The sequence below is a fragment of the Falco peregrinus genome, chromosome 1, assembly GCF_023634155.1.
Source record: "Falco peregrinus isolate bFalPer1 chromosome 1, bFalPer1.pri, whole genome shotgun sequence".
Classification (NCBI taxonomy): Eukaryota; Metazoa; Chordata; class Aves; order Falconiformes; family Falconidae; genus Falco; species Falco peregrinus.
Genome location: NC_073721.1, coordinates 8,186,303 through 8,209,098, shown reverse-complemented (window position 1 = coordinate 8,209,098; position 22,796 = coordinate 8,186,303). Strand labels below are relative to the sequence as shown.

Sequence of the window (22,796 nt, the reverse complement as noted above, 5' to 3'; positions counted from 1 at the left end):
TAAGAGATCAGCAGTCATGGAATCCATAGCTACCAACCTGCTGCATAACAACTTGCAGTCTGACAGGACTACAGTAAACCTATTGATTTAATGTTCTTCTCAAAACAGTCAATATATTGGCTATATTCGCAGTATTGGCACATAGATAGCAAACTCATTTTGAGGACAGAATTATCAAGTTCTTCAGAAGTTTGGTTCAGATGAGTCAGCTCAGGCAAAATTTTCAGAGACTAGGAGCCTGGGAATGTGAGTCTCAGAGGGATGGCTTGATGGACACAGTTCCACAGGGACGGTTTCTGACCACTGTCAGATCACATTATGTATCACAGTGGTGCTGTTTCCAAATCCTTTTATGTGAAAAACATTGTCATTTGAAACAGATAGGAAAAATCCAGGATACAGTGTCAGAGCCCAGAGGGGTGAGACATGAGCGTTAAGCTTTGGTCTAACACAGACAGAAGGAAAAAAAAGCCCACCCCAGATGTGTTGAAATACACTAATTCACTTGATTAAGTGGAACAGTGGGAGGAAATTTTAATTCTGTTTCATAGATTTCAAGAGGAAGGAATGTGAAACCATAGATAAAAATTATCTTTCCAAACGTGTTTATTGAAGGTGAATATATTCATGTCTTACAGTCTAAGGGCTATATTTTTAAGGTTCATATTAGTAAGGCAGCAGCATCTTCATGCAGCTAGATGTCTTAACGAAGATGATTCCATGCCATGGAAACAATAATAGTGCACAAGACTATGGCTGGCTGGGATAACATGAATTATCTGAATATGAATATTCAAGAATGGATATAGAACATGGGAACAGTTGTTCAGACGACAACTCAGACCCATATTGTGGAAATTTTATGAGAAAGGGGAACACATGACATTCTCACCAAATAACAAGGTGAAAACAAACACATTTTGGAGTTAATTTCAAAAAAATAATTCATGGAATTATTATTGTGAAATCAAACCTGACCCATTAGTCACCCTAAAACCTCACTGTGCTCATGTAAAAACAAAAACCTGACACATGAGATACTTCATCACATCCAAATTTTAGCAGGCAACATAGGAAACCCTGCTGGCAAGCCACAAGGAAGCAAACATACCTGCCAAGGACAGTGAACATTGTGAGACCGTAAATGTCCACTAACTCTTCTAGTTGATTTATATTTGGATTCTGCTTCTCAGTATACTGTTGAAAATACTGAACTTTTGATTGCACAATTCCTTGTACCAGAGACCACTTAATTCCAGGGGTGCAGAGGCAAGAAGGAAGACTGATAACAGCGTGTACATGCATCATGATACTACTAGCTGTAGTAGTAAACACATATTAGATCATTAGGCAAAGGCTTCCAGTCAGGAATGGAGACATACGGGAGACAGAACCAGAAATGGAAGGAAAAAGACTCTCTTTTATGAAAGATTACTGACATTTTGCTGCTAATTAGTAAAGTGACAAAATTCCACTGGACTCCGCAGTAACAATATAGAACTGCTTTTTTCCCCCCCTCCTTTTTTTTTTTTTTTTTTTTTAAATACACTGGATCAAAATTTAATGCCTAAAAGAAAAGTTCTTCCTGAACAGAAATCAGATCTCTCTGAATTTCATTTTCTTCCTTGTGGATTAATAACCCAGTTTAGTATATCCTGTACTTATTGATGGAAACTCACGTTACAAATATTAGCCAGTATAAAGTCAAGATTTCCTATAATGTCCCAAATTAGCTGGATACCACAGGTTTATGTATTATTAATGCATCTCCTGTTGGCATTCTGCCTTATACCATTTCTCATTGAAATATTAAACCAAATTCAACCTTTTCTAGATTTTGAGTAACATAAAGCTTGCAAACAGCATTAATCCCTGTTCCAATAAATAGTCTCTCATTCAGTAAGCCTTTTGGCCATACGCTTAAAACAATCAAAAGACAAAAACAAATAATGGCATCTAAGTGACAGTTCAGATGTTTTGCTGGATTAGGATAAGTAATGTAATTGATCCTATTAAATAATAATAAAAAAACCCCAACCTTCACAATAAGGAGGATCAGCTTTTAGATAATTATGTTTATGTTAGTAAACGGAGTTAAGATTATTTTTATTGGAATAAACAATTTCAATAATTAAGCATAAACATTGATACTTTTTTTTTTTTTTTTTTTTTTTTGCAACAAGGAATTAAGATTTTTCTTGTCATTCAGACAAGGCTGTAGAATTGAATACTAGGTGGGAACCTCACCTAACAGCTACAGTCATTGTTTAAAAAAAACCCTTAAATTTACAATGAAAATTCTTTTCTTTTTTGTCTGAAGTGTTACTAAGCTTTCTACCCCATTTAAAAGGACAATTGTATTCAACAGAAGTAAACAGCTATGTGTCATTTAACCAGAGCGCCTGATGAGGTTTAATAACACAATAGAGTTAACAGACATTACATTAAATAAATATACCCATAGAACTTAGCCTAAAGCACTAATACAGTTACTGAAATCTTTAACAATAACACTTACATCTTTCCTACTATTTTTATGCTCCCATTGTTATTCTTGTGCCATAATTATTATTTTATGGTTTGCAATTAGAAACTGCAAAAGGAATCTATTTTATAAATAATGCTTTTCCTCTTTCATCTTCAAAAATTTGAAGATACTAGCACAGAGTTTAGAGAAGTTAAATCACTATCCTAACAATCTCTCCCTGTTGAAACAAAAAGGCTGCAACATTCCTTCCAGATGTGCAATAAGTAAAGAGAGTCACTCTGTTCCCAGAGGATACAAGAACTCAGAATTTCAAAGGCTGATGCCAAGAAGCCCTGCCAGATACACTTCACAAAAAACGTTTGATGAATTACTATGGTGAGCATCAACTTTTCAGATAAATGACCGAAAATAAACTAGTTTATATCTCAGTGGAGAGGATAAATTCCCTTTTTGCTTTGGGAACTTGAAGTATGGAGAAAGCTGTTGACCATTCCACCTCTCACTGAACTAACAACATTTTACTAAAGAAGTGTTGCTTTCCAAATTTCCTTTCACTGTGGCTCAATAAATTTAGTCAGAGAGAAAGATGATGTCCACAAAAATTCTTACACAACAGTATGACAACCAAGTGATTTGTAAACTGCCTGAATCTATAGAGAAGATTGAAATCACTGATCTGCGATGTTAAACACATAACTGACTTACAAATGCTACGAAATTTCAAGAATGAAAAGAAAGGAAGCTGCAAAACACAGTTCCAGTGTTAATTAGCACATACACACCCTGCTACGTTATAAACATGTCTGATTACAACATGGGCTGTGAATAAATATTGATGTGATGAAATGTTATTTAAAATTCCACAGCGTGGCAATTTTTACCAGAAAAAATATTTTGTGATAAAGCAGAAGCAACAAGGCCACACATTGGACAGAAGCTTTTAATTCTGCCATTATAAAAGCTGGTTTTACACTTTCTCCCACACTCACCAGCATAGGAAAAACTAACCTTCACTCTGCAGCCAAAAGTACCTCCACGCAATAACATATCTCTAAGGGAGGAAAGACACAAAGTATTTTTCTTTTTGACTGACAAGGACTAGCAAAGAGAGAACTTTCAAGACTGTTATAAGAACTAGCCAGCAATCACACAGATTCATTTTGCATGTCACCAGTGATCGAAAATGAGTTCTTATTGAACAGAACAGAAATAATTAGAACTTCTCAGAACAGATTTCAGAATGGCATTATCAACTGTGAAAGAGTCAGAAGCAATATATATATATAATATGATTAAGGACAAAGGGAATGTAAAGTGCTTCTTCAAAATAGTGCAGGTTTTTTATGACTTCTGCCTTAATCTTCCTCCCCTTGTCCCCTCAATGCTGCTAAATATTTCTGGGACTATTCAAGTGACTTAGAACAAATAAAATTTGTGCATAAGAAACTCTTCTGGCTAAAAACATGAGGGCTTATTACCACATTTCTTTACTGGCACAAAATCTGAGAAAAGCCTCAAGGTGCAAATGATCTGCAGTCTATTTAACATCATGGTTATTTATTTTTATGGGCACTCATTATTACTCTTTACCCTAAATTATAGGTACATTCCTGGCTCCATTTCCCACTGCTCTGTAATTTTTGTAATAATATGGTTTTCCAGATTTCCAAATCCTCCTCAATACCTCATCAATCAAAAATGCATGTAACATCCACTACTTGTTATACTGGGCAGAGACAGCAAACCATGGAACCGTAGCTTGGACCCCCGATAAAGACCTTACTCATACCCCAGGACTGGGACATATGCCACAGCTCGGGTAGCATTTACTAAGAAAACCTGTTTTGCAATATCTTAAATGGAGTCTTTGCATACAAACCGATATGCACTGAATTAGTGTTTAAATACCACAGTTCCTATTTTATAATGGATTATGTGCTGAACTAGTTCTGTCAAGTTTGGAACAGCATGCCATAATTTTGACTAAATCTAAGCACATGCATCTTTTTCCATGGAAACAGTATTACAAGTATGCCTGTTTCCCCTGTCACAGAAAATTTTCATGAATATTTTGATAAACAGCTGTTACGCTATAGTAGTTTATAGCCATAATAGCATCAGCTTCAGCAAAGAAATGACACAGCATCAGAAGCGATCACATAACACTTAATTGTTTTTGTGAACAACTCAGAAAAGTATAGTGTAGATCATTTTGATTTTGGGGTTTACTGGACAGGAAAAAACTTGTGCTTTGATGAAAAAGCCCTTGGCTTGCTCATCATCTCCCCATTAAAGCTGAGCTGGGCTGCTGTCACTCTCTTCACAATACCTTCTAAAAGAGAAGAGTGGGTTTGAGCAGACTAAATGATATGGTATTGCTCCTTCCTGAAACCGAGGTTTGTAACTGCTGAAAAGAAAGCCTGGTACAAAAAGAAGGATCCTTTAGTAAAATAAAGCCTTTTTAACTGCACTATACTGTATCACATATGCAAATGAAAACCATTTCTTAAAATGCTAATTATACATCACCAAACAAAACCCAACAAGGCACTACAGATGAGATTGTCCCAGAAATATCTATAGGATTTAGAAGAAACTAACCTCTATAGGCTACTTTGAAAATTGTATTGAAGGCCCCTTGATGTGTTCAGGACGATAATGATGTCGGATGCCCAGCACTGTTAATTTTGACCTGCCTGTCTACATCCTCTCTCACCTGTTTCTTTTATGTATTTTATACTTCATGAGATTTATTCACCAGGATTAACAGCTATGTGTATTGAACCACACAGGCTGCAATATACAGTGCTTCTGACCATGCTTAATATGCTCATTTTATCCTGTGGGAAGTTTTAAAAGGCATACGAATATATTGTCAGATTACAAAAAGGGAAAATAAGTGACATGGAAAAGTCAGAATGATCCAGACAGGAGGACTAACTCTGGATAGCATGAAAACAAGCACTTCGTAGACAGCAGTGATGAAGGACATATCACTACAATTATCTATGAAGCATATATGCCTTTGACATAAACATTCATATTGGATGGGGTGTTCTAGTTATAAAATCTGTGGACCAAGAACTAGGATTCTTAAGCCCATACAGTGCTACAGACATTAACCACTGTACACGGTGCTTTCTGCCTCACCTTCTCATATACAAAAGCAAGGAAAACAGTATTTCTTCCTTTTATTCACTGCCTATCTTGTCCACTTAACTAAGTAAATGCACTGGGCCATGGATAACTTCTTCCTACGCACATGCTTGACAACGGGCCCACAAGAGATTTCATGATACTCAAATAAGGTGAAAATAGAGATGTAAGAAAACCGCTTTTGTTTAAACATTCAAAAGCAGAAAACATAGCATCCTCAAGAACAGAAAAGAAAACACAGTAGTAGCCAAACCCCTCAACTTTTCTCCAGAGCAGTGTATACGTCATTAAAATTCTTCCTGTCTTTTAGTAAGAAACAGCAGTGGCCAGCATTGACTTTTCAACAGACATGCCATTTACATCAGTAGCAGATAAAAATAAACAAACAACATGAAATTTGGTAACTTCTACAAGGATCCTGCTATGAAAAACAGCATAAAGTCCTTCCTTTGTTTTCTCTTCGAGCCACCTTTCTGATGTTAAAAAGAGGGGAAAGGCCAGGGTGGGAGACACACAGGAGGCGGCAATTCTCTCATGAGCTCCAGCCAGCAACCCTTCCCTATCACCCTCACCTGAGTCGAGGATGCGTATGACACGTTATTGCCACACAAGTATTCAGATAGATCCTGAGCCCACAGTTGGCTGAAGTCAAGAAAAGGAAACACATCCCATGAGCAGAATTACTAAATCCTTCTCTAAACAAACACAAGGACTGGAGAAGGCAGGTGCCAGACCCTTTGTTAACTGTGCCCCAAGGCTCCAAAGCTCCCTGCCTTATGACATTAGATCAAGTTCCCTTCTTCCCCTGCTTTCAAAATTCCTTCTTTCAAGCTTTTTCACTTCTTAGCCAAGCTCCACAGATTAATGCATTGTAAGTGCCCAGACACACTCTACATAAAAGATACTTCATAAATGCAGATGGCTTTATTAATCAGAATCTCTTCACTCTCTCTGGCTTGTTAGCCAAAGCAGCTCTTCAAGCCTTTCCCAGTGCCACTAGTTTTCCTCTTTTGTTGTTGTTGGGTTGGGGTTGGTTTGTTGGGGTTTTTTTTCTTTCCTTTATTAAACATTAAGGCAACAACATATAAAAAAATGAATTTAGAAAACTTAATGCACCCATGCAACAAGCACAGCAAAATGTAGGAGGTGGCTTCAAATCAGTTAGAGAAGGTTTTGTAATTGTTCAAAAGCACACCCAAACTCACCAGATGCAACCCTATTGCTTCCTGGGCCGTACAAGCAATCTGTGGGATTGGCCTTAAGGTTCTGCTGGTTTCACATACTCATATGTAATTCCTTTTATGTTTGTAGGTGATAACACTGAATTCTGCTTGTCTAGGCTTCTCACAGGGTATTAGAGTTACATGGGGGAAAAGGTAGAAAGCATGAGTTGACTAATGAAATCTGCGAGAGCGCACTTTTTTGTCTAAATATTGGAGTGATTGTCAAGGAGACAGAAGCTCTGACCGTATTTTATCTTCAAATTATGATTGTCATTGTTCATAGACTAAAAGAAATCTGACAGCCATCCTAAGATTTAAGATTCATAAGTATCTTTTCAATGACATATTTCAGTGCATTTGATTACTGAAATTACAACATGATCTATTTCACGCTGCCCCCCTCCCCCTTCTAATTTAAACATGTTATCTATCAAGCCCTCATTTAGAGAGGTTAAATCTCATCAAGCTGTTCTTAAGCATCTCCAAGTCTATTTCCACATCAAAAGCCAACAAAATATTAGTCCTGATGATGATCAATCAAAACATTTAAACTACTTTAAAAGAGAAGCAGAAAGCTTGCATAAGTCTGGGATAGAATTCATCCATGAGCTTCCATTTGTTCTGTTGCCATGCAGAGGCTTGGCACACAAGCTCAAAACACCCAAGTTCAATACTGGGATGAAGGCTTCCTAGTATCTATCTAGGCAGTACAGGAAACATTCACACTTACCGAGAAGTAATTCTCCAAGTTACCTAACATGCTGTCAACAAACTTTTAAGCTACTTGGGGTTATGCTTTCGCATGTGGTACGAAAGTGACATATTGTCTAGCTGTGATGCTCAAAAGTCTGTGGCCAGCTGACTACGTTTTACCTACAGGGAAAGGAATACTTAGATGCTTCCACACTAACCTAAATTTGCTCCCAAGAAATCTAAGCTTAGTCACAAGGAATACAGCTGTAGCCTAGTGAGTAGGCAGGGAAGCTCTACAGAGGTAAAGGTATTTTCTTCAGCAGCTCAGCAGAAAATGGCTCGCTAATACAGAGAGCATATTATAGGTCTGCGTACATAGCACCTCTCATCCCCAAAGATTTTAAATTAACAGTACACAAATATTGCTCAGCAATTGATTTGGAATGAACTCATGAGAGGCATCAACGCAGCAATAACTCACTACACACGACATCATAACCTCTATACATATGCGTATCTTGTTTCCCCCCTCCCTCAACATTTCATTACCCTACAAGTGAAGACTTGGCTGAAAATCTGAAAAGCCTCATCATATATCCAACCATATGAGCATGGCTAAAACACCTGCAGGTAGTTGTTTTAAAGCATGGAGATGCCTAGCATGTGTGTGGGTTTCCTCCCCATAATCTGCGCAGGCTGAACTACAGCCAGGGGGAGAAACTGCCTAGAGATTCCCCTCTTGTACTAATATATATGTTTCCAAACCAGTACTTCTAATCTACAGATCAAAAAAAACCTTCCCTAGACTATTTGGGAAATCTTTTCTACTGAGCTTCTGAAATCTGGGAATCTACAAGAAACAAAAATCAGATTTTTTTTTTTAATCGGGAAATAATAGAACTGTATTTAAAAAAATAATTAAATTTATCCCCCAAATCCATAACATGGGGAAGTTCAAAATACCTACAAACTAGTATTAAACAGTTTGCTGTTTAATACTTCAGAAAAGTATTCCAAACACTTGAAGAAAAAACATTAACCAAACAAGTAAAAACTCAAGGAATTCACTAGTTCTTTTACTTTAAAAGTATACACGCTATCTCAGCCACCCATATTTTTGTTTTTGCTTTACATTTCACACTCTGTTCTATCACCATACTTAAAAACACTTACAATGAAAGGTAAAGTGAGTTTGAACTTCACAGATCAAAATAATTAGAACTTGCTGTTGCACCTTTATTTATTTAAAGGTACATTCTTAAGAAGAAACAAGTTAAAATTCAGTCTTACAGAATAATTCTGTTTGGATTTTAAATAACTCCTATACCATCAACCAAATATAGTTATATACATTTTAAATCTGGGTTCCTTACTGTCAAGACCTCATTTGACGAATCAGATGCTGTTTGCTTCCCAAACTGTCTTCTACACGGCACTGAAGCAGTGCACAACATTTTAAGCTAATTTAGAAACCGGCAACTTCTAACATTTCTGCAGAGTAGCTCTGTGTTTGGTTCCTCACATACACAAGCAGAAATCCTGATGGACCTCCAGAGCTTCACAGTACCAGTATTAATGCTTCACCTTTCCTGCCTGTGGTAGTGAAAAAAACAGAAGTAAAAAACAAAAAAAACAGACAGTAAAATTCAACTCCCTGGTGAAAAACTGCAGCTTCTTAAGGGGGGATGCTGACAAGAAATTATTTTAGATCCCAAATATTAAACCGTCAGGAAAATACCGTCTCCAGGCAGGATGGATGATTTAAGGTTACGAGTGCCTTCCTGCTTGTAACTTTTCTTACCTGGGTCTCCCCTCAGTGTATTTCTAGGACCCCGTCAGCCACAGCGAGATGACATCCACTCTCACCGACCACGTCACCACCAGGACTCTCCCAAGCTTTCTTTGTACTCTGCAGAACATACCTGCCCTTTGCATTTTTCTCTTTATTTATTTACCAAACTGCAATTGATGTTTTAGCTTCTCAAAGGAACCTTTTCTGCCTGAATGATGTTTTCTGTGTCTCCCAGATGAATGCCATTTACAAGTCTTGCAACCTATTGAAACTACTTCACTTTGTCCAGATCTGAACAGCTATCCTGCCTAAACGCACAGACAGCAGAGAAAAGCACATAAAGGCTGGCAGAATAGAACTGACAGACATTAACAATATTTCAGGCACTCCCTCCTTTGTAGCATCTCTTGATGTTCTAATTCTGCTCATTTGTGGAGCCACTGAATAAAACTATTCTAATTCTTTATTGCAAACAGATTTTTCAGCACACACACAAAAATAATAATTTAGCCAACAACTTTTCTTTCACTTTATTATTAAGATCACTTTGGTCAAGGGATTATTTTTTATAATGACAGAGTGGAAGAAAAGTTAAAAGAAACCAGTGTGATGACTAAGTTAGGAGAGGGACTCCAACTGTCCTCCAGGCTCCTACTGTCATTGTTATCTATCACCAGGTTACAGGGCACAGGAAAACTTTACATCTACAATTAGCAGCTGAGTGGATGTCTACATATCTTCATTTTACCTTACTGTAATTTCACCCACTATTTCTTTTTTCTTGACACATCACGTACATTACATCAGTAATGGTCAGCATTAGACAGCACCAAATTGCTTCTGAATGATCTAATACCTTATATTTAATCCATTTATTATAAAGTTGCTCTTCCCCGCTCCCCCCCCATCCCCCCCCCCCCCCCGAATTTATCATTCACTGCCTTTAAGAAGAAGGAGGCAACCTGCCAACTTAATCAATCAGGTGGGTTTTAGCAGGGGTGGTGGGGTGCATTTCCTTGATTTGGGGGTGCGGGGTAGTGCCAACCTTTTTGCTTTAGGATAAATTCCGGCTCTTCCATCAGGGCCCAAGGGATTATTTCCATTGAAACTGCTCCTTATATTTCATGGAAACAACAAAGACTTAAGACAGGCTGCTCCCACTCAGAGTTCAGCAAAAATACCATCTGGGAGTTGCTTCCCTCCTGTGAGGAAGAGGTAGAAAGGGGATAGATACAGGTTTTCCAGGCACATCTCTGACTGAATCCAGTGCTACAGCTACTCCCGCTGCCGCTCTTGCAGCAGCAGGTGGTGAGGAAGCTGAGCAAGTTGGGAAAATCCAGTATATTGGCATGGCAGCCCTGTAATTTCGGTACACACATACTCTAACCCCACTCAGACAAGACACGAACATTAATTTAGTTCTCTATTAATTGTGAGAAACTGCATCTACTACTACAGATGGTTTTGAAAGAGCTAACTCAGGGCACGTGCTCTTTCCGCCTCTCTGTGACACAACACTGAGCAAATGTAAAAGAGAACAGATTCAGGGACTGGAGTCTTGCTCGGCCTGTAGGTAGACATCACAAGGGTTGCTGGCACCCCCCTCTGTATAGCATTCCTGTGAAAGGACACTTATTCACCAGTCCTACATTTTTTCAGCCTACTGTGCTAAATATCATCATTACATTTGGTAGGCATTCTAACAGAACTGCAATACAAATCTGTTTCACTTGAGAAGCAAAGCCTACGGTTCCTTAGGTTTTATAACACAGTGCTTAGTACAAATTCACTGAATTTTTCCAGCGCTTCACTACGTGATTTTAGGAGCCTATTTTCCCCAGTGGCATGCAAGTACTAAAATTGCGCTGCATTGCATTTTGCTCTCAGTAGGTGGGAAAGTGCACACTCAATGGGTTATTTTCCATTCTTTATTTCAGTTTTATGCAGCCACAGGTGGGGGGTCTTTCAGGTGGTTGCCTAGGTTTACTAGGCACTTTAGAGTCATAGCCAAGCTTTCTTAAAAGGGTCTTACAAAACATACCAGTGTTGTCAATCATGCAGTAATGAATTTCATCCTGCGTAAAGAGAAATAACTTTCAAGATCTCTCAAACTGGAAAAGGCAACACAATGAATATCAACAAGCAAGGGGTGAGACATCCTCTGTTTTGTAAGGGGCACAAAACTATGTCACTTGTTTATACTTACTGTTTACCTCTCTGTCGCTTCCCCTTCTTCTCCCCAGGTGTGATCTCTCTGCTTAAGGGCATACAAAGCTAACGAAGGATGTACTTTCCATCATTTACTTTTCTACCGCTGAGGCTACTAAGAGACCACAAAAATATCACAAAACAGGGAAAAAAAGGGAAGTTGTCAACCTACTTAACATTTGCTTTCAGAGCTCTGAAAGGAACTTTGATCAGCAAACATATCATTAGATCATGAATACAGGTATTCATATCCTATAAAATGTTGACAGCTTTCTCTTCTTGCATAAGAACACGCAATGAAATCATACAAAGATAAAAGATACCCCTTTCTTTCCTGAAGGCAAAAATTAAAGAAAGGAACCTTCACCTTCTCCTAACACTGCACACACACTGAACAAAGAAATGCAAAATACGTTGCATCTTTTTGGCTGTTCATAGATTGGAAGAACTGTACACATTATAGCAAGATGTGCGCACCATGAAGAACCAACACACAAGGGGATAAAATAGTTTCATGGCTGTTATGCAGATGGCTGCCCTGACTGTGCAGGAAATTTCTTCCTCCCCCCCTCAGTTTTAAAGTAGGCTTCTACACATATTCATTATGTGGGAATTAGTACTTTGTTTCTGGGGACACCCACGTCCTCTTCATTCAGCTCAGTAACACTAACCACAGGACAGCAGCCAAGGTCACGTAAGCATCCTATCCTGCTAAGTAGTCTAAATCCTTGGAGAAATGCAGCTCAAAACGGAACGTCCAAATGATTTTAATTATAAGCAATATGAAGAATTGTGAAAAATATTCAGATGCTGTAGTACCGCCTGCGTGCATGTCATTTTCTTTTTCTCAATAGAGGCTTCAGCTATTCAGAAACTGAGATGTCCAAGCTCAAAAGTAAGATTCTATGTCCCATGCGTTCAAAGGAAGGACTGCATTTGTGCATCCAAAATGGTAGCAGTCCTTTAGGCAGATTTGTTTTCATAAATAATAATCTGGTCTGCAGAACATTTTGTGAATGTCCAGTAGTATCTCAGATGACAGCAAGCAGTTTCATCAGCAAAAGCATCAAGAAACTCCTGAAATTTTCCTCAGAAAATGCATTAAAAGAAACAATGAAAATTTGCATTTTCATTAAGGACTCTAATTTAATGAGAAAACACCATCTTTCACATTTCCAATATTTAATACACAGACTCTTAGCATGGGGCAGATATTTACTGCCTCTGAAATTAAAACATGCTAATATGAAGAATATTCAAATGGAACACGTACTGTAAAGATTTATTTATTTATTTTTAACCAACAGTACAAAGCTTTCTCCTGCCTGTGTACTACAGAACAGTACAGGCTGTATGGAATATAGCAACACGTGTCTATAAGTTATTGAAAACAGTAAATTCCCATTTAAACAAGGGTTACAATCTGTGCACTAAACACTCATTAATGGTTATGAATCAAAATAAAGGGGGGGGGGGCCTTGTAGCAGGTGTGCATATCTATGAATTTCAATACATTGTAAAACTGTCTGTAGCCAACAGCTTCATCATTTGGCCTTTCTGAGCTTAGAGACAGGCAATTTTTCATGATTTTACTATTTCTGGCCAAACAAAAAGTTTTTAATTAAATATACCACATGATTCCAGATGTTTGTTTATTTGTTCCAATGAGGCTGTAAAAATGCCTGAATTATAAAATTGGAGGACTCCTGCAAAAACAGGCTCGGCTGGAGTGCTAACCGAACACAGGGATCTCTCCGGAGACGCTGTGCACAGGACTGCGTGTGCTTTGAACCTGATTTCTCTGGAAGGGCTGTAATACTGCAGCTCATGACTGGAATTGTTTATTATACAAGATTATAAGGCCAAGTAGCAAATTTACTAAACTTTTTTTTTTTTTTTTTTAATTGCCAGTTGCAGACTCGTTGCATCATTAGTTCTCCTACATATCTAAAGAAGATTTTAGATAGGTTCATGGTTTCGGATCCCAAGTTTCCACTTATAGAAGCCAATGTTTTCTATGTTTTTCTGCCACTTTATAGTCACGCTGCTTGGAGCTTGGGCATTCTCATGGTTTCTTATTGCCAGCACGACAAAATGAGCTATGTTGTGAAACATCAGGCACTTTCTAGTCTACCCAAAAATATGAAGTTACAGTTTTTTCCTCATTAATCATATTCCTTCTGATGTGACACTTGTATGGGTGACTGGGGCCCAGGCTGCTAGGTTAGTTTTGGCAAATATGGGAAAAGTTGCAATGAAAACCACAGAAATTATGGGAATAGTGACAAAAATATGGAAAACGTTCAGGCCTTCAACAGTCAGATTGGGGAATGTGCACTGTGGAAAAATGAAAGTCTCTACAATATTTGGAAAAAAAATGCATACAATTTGGAAAGGCTGCCCGAGTCTTAGACTCCTAATTCCCATTAGATGCAGAATGGGAATTTTGTGCCCAGCCTCTTAGCTATTTAATAAAATTTTAATTTAAATTTGATTAATCACTTATTTGTCTTTTAAAGTCTTGCAGCAGAGAAACACCCGTTTTTTACTCCCACAGAGACAGAGCTCTCCAGGAGGTGATCCTCCAAGAACTCACTGCTAGTCAGCTTGATCACACTCCTTGGGTTTGCTTTCAAACCACAAAACACTGAGAAGGCTCACAAATTAATATATGTTGTCATTTAAAAGCAAATCTTCACTTTTCTGACCATTAAGAAAGCCTTTGCACAGAACTGCGAGTCACTTTATATATCATCCCAAACTCGTCCACCCCACCCTAGTTTCACATGACTGGTTGCTTTCATCATTGCAATATACAACAAGATAAGAGTACATTTTTATGCTGAAGTTTTAATAATCTACAGTATCCTGATTCAAATCCAACATTCCTTGTATTCACAGACAAGAAATTGTTGACCCTGCAAGTGACAAGAACATGAATCCAGTGACCCAGAAAATATATTTCTTGAACCATATTAGTCAAGGTCACACTGAAATCCAACCACAATTTATTCCACATTTGGAAAAGCCTTTGTGCTTTACAGAGAAACACGCAGGCGCTGGCAGAGACTATCACTACGGAGCAAGTGAGGTAAATTGGTCCACAAAAGACCACAGCTATTGGTGGTGGTTCTATTCCAGTCAACAAATAGATTAGGGCTCAGGGGAGGCACTACATGAGGCTCTCCTTAATCTGCTCTTTCATTACTGCCCAGTGAAAAACCAGTCCACAGCGGAGAGCTGAATGAATCATGTGTAAGTGCACTAGACCTGTTGATTCCTTTGAAAGGCAACATTTCTGACTGACTGTCAACTCACACAACTGGGAGAGACGTCCGATGCATTTGCAGACTCGGGGCAAGTACCAGTACAGGCGGGCTGCTGTTATCAGATGGAAGCATTTCACGGCAGTAAGCCTTCCTAAGGAAACGTGCCTTCTAGCATTTCTCCCTGCCTACATTGTTTCACTCATCCCTTCCTACCTAGTCTTCTCTCCGCAAGGCAACCATAGCAGAAAAACTGGGGAGGCAGTAAACTAGAGTGCAGCTTGGAAGGGAAAAAAAAATAAAAAAAATACCCCGTCAGAGGTATGAAGTTAGCTGCACCACTGAAGAAATAGGCATGGGTCAGTCCTGTCCACCTTCCCTCCAAGTGTAAGGTTTGGCAGGTCTATGGGCACAAGCAGGGGCCATCCAGCAGCGGCTACGAGAAAGACCCAGCCTGCCTTTCTCTTGGATGTACCAGAAGCAGCTCACAACAGAGTTCTTTAGACATCTGGCACGACCTTCTGACGGACGGCAAGGACTCCAGCCCGCCTTTGACCGATTTTCTCTTTCAAATCCTTTTATCTAACGGAAACTAAGGCAGGAAAACAAAATCTTTTCTTAACCAAGTCTTCTCTCACATTGGCACTCATCTGTACCACTGCTTTGCTTTCCGTGCTTCTCCCCTGTCTCTCATGCTTTCATTAATCTCCATTTCCCAAACTGAAAAACAAAGCAAGGCACTAGAACCCAATTTCTCATTTCATACAGGCAAGCCAAATGAGATATATATTTTTTTTTCAGAAGAGACTTCTTATTTTAGTCTTCTCCCACAGTGCCAAAAGATTTCCACCCGCTCCCCTTGAGGCAGTGAGCACTGCACAACTCACTGTTGGGACATATTTCCTGGCATTAATAGGAAATGTCACAGCTTATTTTTGAGTGTTCCTGCCCCTGGAAAATATGATCTTGTCTGTTCCATGCTACTGTGAACTTTTTTTGTTTGTTTTGGTTTAGGGTTATTCATCTCATGGTCAGAAGATCCTGGCCTAAGAGGTATGCAGCCTATCACTCACCGTAATGTCAGGCAGTTTCGAAACCGTAGTATTTTCAAAGGACACCTCATGTAAACCAACAAAGAAAATTTCTCACTATTCACAGCATCTCTGCCCGATACAGAACTTTGATATATTGCATCTGCTTATAGCTCTCTCATTCATCCTATTCTTAGTTATTAGACAAGTTAAAGCAAATACTTCTTATATACATATAAAGACATCTTTTGTTAAAAAAATTGTTTAAGATTCCTTAGATTAACTGAATGATAAAGTACTACCCGCAGGTTTTTTATTATTATTATTCTGTTTTTGGACAGCATACAATGAGCTGCTTTATGCAGATATACAGAAAAATCAATTGATAAGCATAAAGTGCTGTTCACATTAAGAAAACTAACTAATTATGATAAGTTGCTACATAAACTGCTTTGTGACTTTCCCAGCAATCAATTTCAAACTCTAAATAAGCCTCTGGCTTGAAAACACAATGAGTACCTAACAACTGTGTCAATAACAACAACAGAGAAGACTGCAATGATAATATAAACAGGATAATTATCTTTCTAGAAGTAAGTTTTTATGCAAACCGATTTCCTTTTCTTTTTATGTCTGTGATTTAAAGACAGCACAGCTTTTCAGAGCGTGTGTGTATTGAGTTGAATGCCTTCGAAAATAAGAACTTTGTATATTAACATCTACTATTAAGAAGTGTGTGTCAATTTTATAATTTTACTTCAGAAAGTCTGAAGTATTATCTTGAAACAGTACACTCAGTTCTGGAAGGACTGACAGACATTATCAGCTCCAGATGAACCTGAAAATATTTAAGTATAAACAGGCTGAGCAAATTGAGGTAGAACAGGTAAATCCCCAGAGGATATTTTGGGACTTTCATGCATCACAAATTGTATTATTCCCTCTGGCTCTCAAAAAGTTCCTTCTTTTTCCTTCAATACCAAATTTTAAAAGCAGTATGTCTCCTTTGACTTCTATTAGATTGTAAATTCCAGCACAACTGGATGGGTAAATGCTTGTTGGACATTCTAAGGGACACTTCTGTCTTGACCTAGTGCACATCACAACTCCTGCAAAGCTAGCAGCTGGGTTTTATATATGGTACACCCTAAAAAAACCACCACCAGAATGCATTCTGTATAGTCATACCAGTCATTATTGAAATGCAATATGCCAAAGAGTCTCAGTACAATAGCACAGTATAATGATCACAGGGAAAAAGAAAAAAAAAGAAAAAAAAAAGCCAAACCAGACAGCTCAAGTTCAGGTGTCTCTCTAACAGATTATATGTCTACATGCTTTTGCTTGCTTAGGAATGCAAAAGCTTGGAAAGAACTTAATTCCAAAACAAATCTTCAGTGCACCCCTGTTAGACAAAAAGAGAAACCGAGCGCAGAAGAAATCTCTCTTTTCCTTTGTTCAAAAATGTTTCATAAAATTACCTTTGGAGGGCTAATGGGAAGCTTAAAATTATTCTGCCCCTGGCTTTCTGGGCATTGCTTCTGAATGCAGTTTATGGCTTTCAAACTCAGATTAAACTGTTTCAGAAAATAAGTAAACGAGTCTGTCAGTTGACTTAAACATATTGGTAGAATAAATAACAATGTTTCATTCGGACAGTCATCATTCAAATATAAAATGAGAAAATAATGTCTGTGCATACCAGAACACTTGGATAATTAACTGAATAGACAGCAACACAGGACAGTGGATTTGTTCAGGAAGTTCTTACAAGCCAGAATAGATTGGAACTATTAAACCTTGGCATAAATCCAAGCTAAGGTTCTAAAAACTACTTACATAAATATAGGCTTAGTTTTTAATGGAAATTGCTGCTTCTTCCTTTTACCAGTAAGGTATGGGGCAGCCTTACCACTGGTTGTTCCCAGAAGCAAGAGCACAAGAAAAGGAGTCATTTGTGAAATGTTACTGGAAACCAAAAGGCTTTGGCAAACAAGTATGTTTTCAAGTAAATCAGGTAATAGACAATGTTATAAAATATCTGTTTATCTAAAGGTCATCCAGCACTTTTTTTTTTTTTTTTTTTATATATATGGGAAAAACAGATCTGCATGAGAGTCATGATTTAGTAATATTACTTCTCAAGAGATAGAATGATAAATTACTCTTTTCCCCACCAATTGGAAAGCACTGTTCTTTTCAAAGAGCAAATTGAGTTTGAATGTTCACATATAACAACGGAACTTCCATAGCAAAGATGCCATTATGAAAAAGGAATGTACAACCTGATGGGGGGTGGAGGGTAGGAAGCCTTTTTCCACACATCAAACAAATTATCCTTAAAATTACGTTATTAGAATTATAAAATTTCTTTTTCCATCAATGTCACTATGTTAAGAATTGAAAGCTCTATTTTAAGATTTTATATGTACCCAGTTAATAAAGTGTTGATAAGAAGCAGAAGGGTACCTGGGCCATACATACGAACCACTAAAAAAAAATAATGATATAAACAAAATGTTTGGAGCAAGTTTCTACTAAAATACATGACATTTCATTACTTTGTGTATTGGGAGCGTGGCCATTTCTATTTAAAAACAACAATAAGAAACTGATTTATTTTTTCCTTAAAGGTGGATCTGGACAAGCAGAAAGAAAGGTGGGGCCCATTATATTTTGTTTCACCAGAAAATTTGAAAACTACAACAGTGCAAGCACTGGAATTTAAAAGATAAGTGAAATGCATTGTATGGCAGGGGGACATTCCTTTAAACTAACTTGTGTTATCTGGGTAAGAGAATTGCACAAATTTCACACAAGTAAATCACTGGTGTCTAAAACCATATAAAATGAGACAGAAAATGCTAGTTTAACAAAGACCAAGGGAAGACCCTTAGGAGTTTGAGATCATTGTTTTGGAATCAAAACAAAAATAAAGATGGCTATAAAATTACCACTTTGGAAGGCTTGCCTAATGGGACAGCAATTAGATCTCATAAAGAACCAAGACATATTGCTGTCAGGTGCCCAAAACCTGCATAGGAGGCCAATACATTTTCTGCTAAAAAATACGCACAGCGGGATCAAGTAAAGGTTCAACTTAGAAATGTGGGTCTAGGCAACAAAGTAATTTAAGGGAATAAAAACTTTCCCAAGATGAGGAAATATTTTCTAGACCCTCAAAATATGTATCCAATATTTATGGCTCTCTTCATGTACTTATATACTCAAGCATCCTAACACTTGATATAGTAATTACAGTGATTATTCTGTATTATTCCATGCTCATGCTTCACTGTCACGTGCTGTTTCTGGGGGCTCTGAAAGTGAGAGGTTTTTCAGTTCCTGAATGCTGCCTGTACAAAATACTGTGTCAACCCAACAAGACCAGATCCTGTCTGGAAATAACATACCGCATGCATGAACATGAAAGCTATAAGATGCATGGTGCAACACATGCAGAATTGTATGCTTTTGCTCTTCCTGCAAAATTCATAGATAAATAAAGCGAGAAACATCCAAGCAAAACTGTACCATTCAAACACATTCGGCTTGCTGCTGCTCCCCCTCCCAGTCCTCCCAAAAATCAATTTACAGCTGTACCAAACCATTTGCCAGACTTTCAGATTCTGGTAAACACATTTCTCCAGGGACAAATAAGAGCGCTCACAAACTTAGAGCATTCTTCTTTCCAGTTTGCATTGAAAACTGCCAATACTTACATATGCAACAGCTGATTCAATCATTTTTTACAGCACTGAATGCATTCAGTGAAAAAAAAAAAAGTATTGAAGATATTCAGAACCTAAAATAGCATGTTTAAGTATTTCATTTTTTTCTTGGAGATTTTTCTATTGAGTCCAATTAATCTTTTATGGACTTGTTAACTTAGAGATTTTTCTTTGTATAAAAGAAGCTGATTGAGTTAATGGGCCTTGCCAGCAGGTTGTTCCAAGCTTTATTTACAACACCTGGAATTTTGGAAACTTTTCTTAATTATTTCCTTGTGAAAATATTTTATATATACATATATAGAGAAACTTATTGGACCATGCTAACAATGTCTCTTTTAGGGCCAATTTTACCCTTTTTTTGGATGACACTCTCTTCTCCATTCACTTTATTTATAACTCTGCTTAATCATCAAGGAAATTTTCAGCATGTTTAGCATGCAAAGCAGAATATTTCTGGGAAGAATAAAGACAGAACTAATAAAGAATTATGCACACACCTAAGGGTAAGAAGTTGATAATTTGGGGAACATAATTTTCCCCTTTCCTAGTAAGTGAGCAGACATTCTCAAACCTTCATGAAGACAGTGGTACTTGGAACCTGGTGAGGTCCAGTTATGAATGGACACTACCGACATCTCTGCAACACCTACTACAGCCATGCAACTGCTTTAGTGCCAGGGGAGTCAATTAATAACGCTGGCACACATCCTTTGAAGCTTCATGATCCTGGCATTTCTTTCGCCAAGTCAGATTCCAAAATCAGCCGTGACGCCACACTTCTAATTCAGTATTATCTAAATAAACAGATCTGAAGATACCCTGCTTTTAATAGTACTTTATACGGGATTTTATAGAAAGCAGGCATTTACAAGGTTCTGCCATTCTACTTACTGTTCTTCTAGTCCCTAGCCATTTAATCCAAGACCAGAAATCCAGCCTCAAAGCAAATATGCTTACCTGAAAACCAAAGCCACCACACATATCTTGGGAACTAGGAGGACACTGGGTTGCAGCTATTTTCATTTGTTCTGGGTTTTTTTGTTGTTGTTGTTTGTTTGTTTTTTTAATCTCTGAAGACCAGGTGAGTGCTGAAATCCAGGATTTTGGTTTGGCCCTTGCTCTTTACAAAGCACCAGTTACTGCATGTGCTCAGTGTCAGAACACAACGCACTAGAGCACATCCAGGACGCCCGAATTCCAGCACACCACACAAATTTACACCAAGACCAGAGTGTAGCCTCACGCCCATTTTTAGCCCTGGCACAAGCACAGCAATACAGGCTGCAACCAGTTAAAGTCTCATCAGTTGCTCCCCTCATCCTTCCCACCTGAATCACGGCTCCTCATTCAGCTGCATCACCTGCCTGATTCTTTCAGGAGGTTTCAAGTAATAAAGCATTCTGCTAACACTGCCTCAGTCTTCTGCAGCACTGCACAGCTTGAACACACACTGAAAGTGAGCTACCATCACTTCATAAACCTCAGACTGACTTTGAATCCCAAGTCCTCTACCAAACCTGCCCCTATACAAACGGTTTATCATCAACATGGAATCCACGCGTCATGTGGGAAATAAATATTAAGAGCATCGGTGCTCTAGTTTTTAAGCTGAAAAATGCTAAAGCTTTATAAATTTCTCCTTTTTGGAGCCAAGATGAAAGAGCTTGGAATGTACCCATCCTGACTGCTTCAGTTTTTCACCTGTTCCCTGAACTTTTTGCTCCATAGGTATGCAGAAGGAATTTGAGAATTTTTGCCCAAGGTGCTTTTTAAGTTCTAAGGCTTGGTGAAAAAGGAAATTGAATGCTGATCCGCCTTTAATGTTGAAAAACAGAGATGAATCCCCTTTTATTGCAACGAAAATGTGTTAACATTTCAAAATTATAGCCCTAAATTGTGAAACTGCCAAAAAGCTCTCTCTTTACAAATATTAGAAAGTTTACAAATTCTCTCAAAATTACCAATGGCGCGTGTAATCATCTACTTAGCAATATTTAAGTACTCTAATCTCTTCACATTTTTCTTTCTCACACACACAAAAATATCACTGAGTGTTTTTATCCATAGGTTTATTTGCTTTCCCAGTAGACTACCTTTAAATCCTTTTTAATATGAGTTAAAAACTGTAGTCTTGACAGGTATGGCTTTCTCATCTAGCGCTTGAAAGGCACAGCGTTCTCCGTACAGTGCCAAGGCAGCAGTAACTAACGCAGAGGAGGCCTTACAGCAAAGCTCCCGCCTCACAGAAGTTCATACCTCTGTGGTTGGTGAGGTCTCTGGATCCTGACGGCAGAGGTGTGTAGTGGGTCTCTGGAGAGGTGGAGGCAGCATCACTGGAAGCCTGGGTGAAAAAACAAGTGTTATCAGTACTCTGAGTGAAAGCCAATGATTATGTTAAGAGGACGCCCCTGCAAGATGAGCGCTATGATATGGTTACAGGTGCACAGAGCCACCAGCCGTGGAGGATTTGTTTGGGTTTGTTAAGGCTGCCTGCAATCCTTCAAGGCAGCTGTGCTCACAAGAGTTTGCACAATGCTATTAGGCATGATTACTAAAGGAGCAGATTCTACAGCTCACAGCTTCAAAAAATTGCCATCTTTATCAGGGAATCTTTAGGTGATGTTAAAAATGTTTCTCTTGGTGAAACAGCTTAATATTTACCCAAAGGAAGTTATGAGTGAGTCCACATGTGAAAAAAGGAGACAGAAAACAGAAAGCTGGGGTAAGATACCATACTTCTCAAAACTAAGCAAAAATCAGATTCTGCCATCCCACTGTTCTGTGAACTTAATAAAGGGATCTCTTAAAAACTATAATGCAAAAATGTGGCAAGTATATGGAAATATTAATAATAAACATTTAAAACCCACACCAGAAGCCGAATACATTTAAAGAAGCAAGTACCAATAAGACTTACTCAGAATCCTTAAAAGCAAAACGTGTAAAGGAGAAGAGAGGAAACCTAAACCTCTCCCCATAACAAAAATTACAAGATCCTATGATGCCAATTTAGAAAGATTAGACCATGAAGCTATAGTTCGCAATAAAAGTGCAATAAATCTTCACCCAGTTGGATGTATCATCTGAAGGAAAGAGCAATATCACTCCAAGACAAGCCACATTTACCACCTTGCTTTTTAGCTATAGAGCAGCAGTGTTGTGTTGTTAGGAGGAAGATATGAAAATAAAGGATGGTGCTGGTGAA

At 38.1% G+C, this 22,796-nt stretch overlaps 1 protein-coding gene across 1 annotated transcript in view; it reads right to left on the bottom strand.

Annotated features, from left to right (window-relative positions):
• The window catches only part of LRMDA (leucine rich melanocyte differentiation associated), a 680,646-nt gene that overhangs the window by 87,036 nt on the left and 570,814 nt on the right, over positions 1–22,796 (bottom strand). Inside the window, exon 6 of the mRNA XM_055803455.1 lies at positions 21,848–21,932. Within this exon, the coding sequence (XP_055659430.1) occupies positions 21,848–21,932 (85 nt within the window). The remainder of the gene's footprint in view (positions 1–21,847; positions 21,933–22,796) is intronic.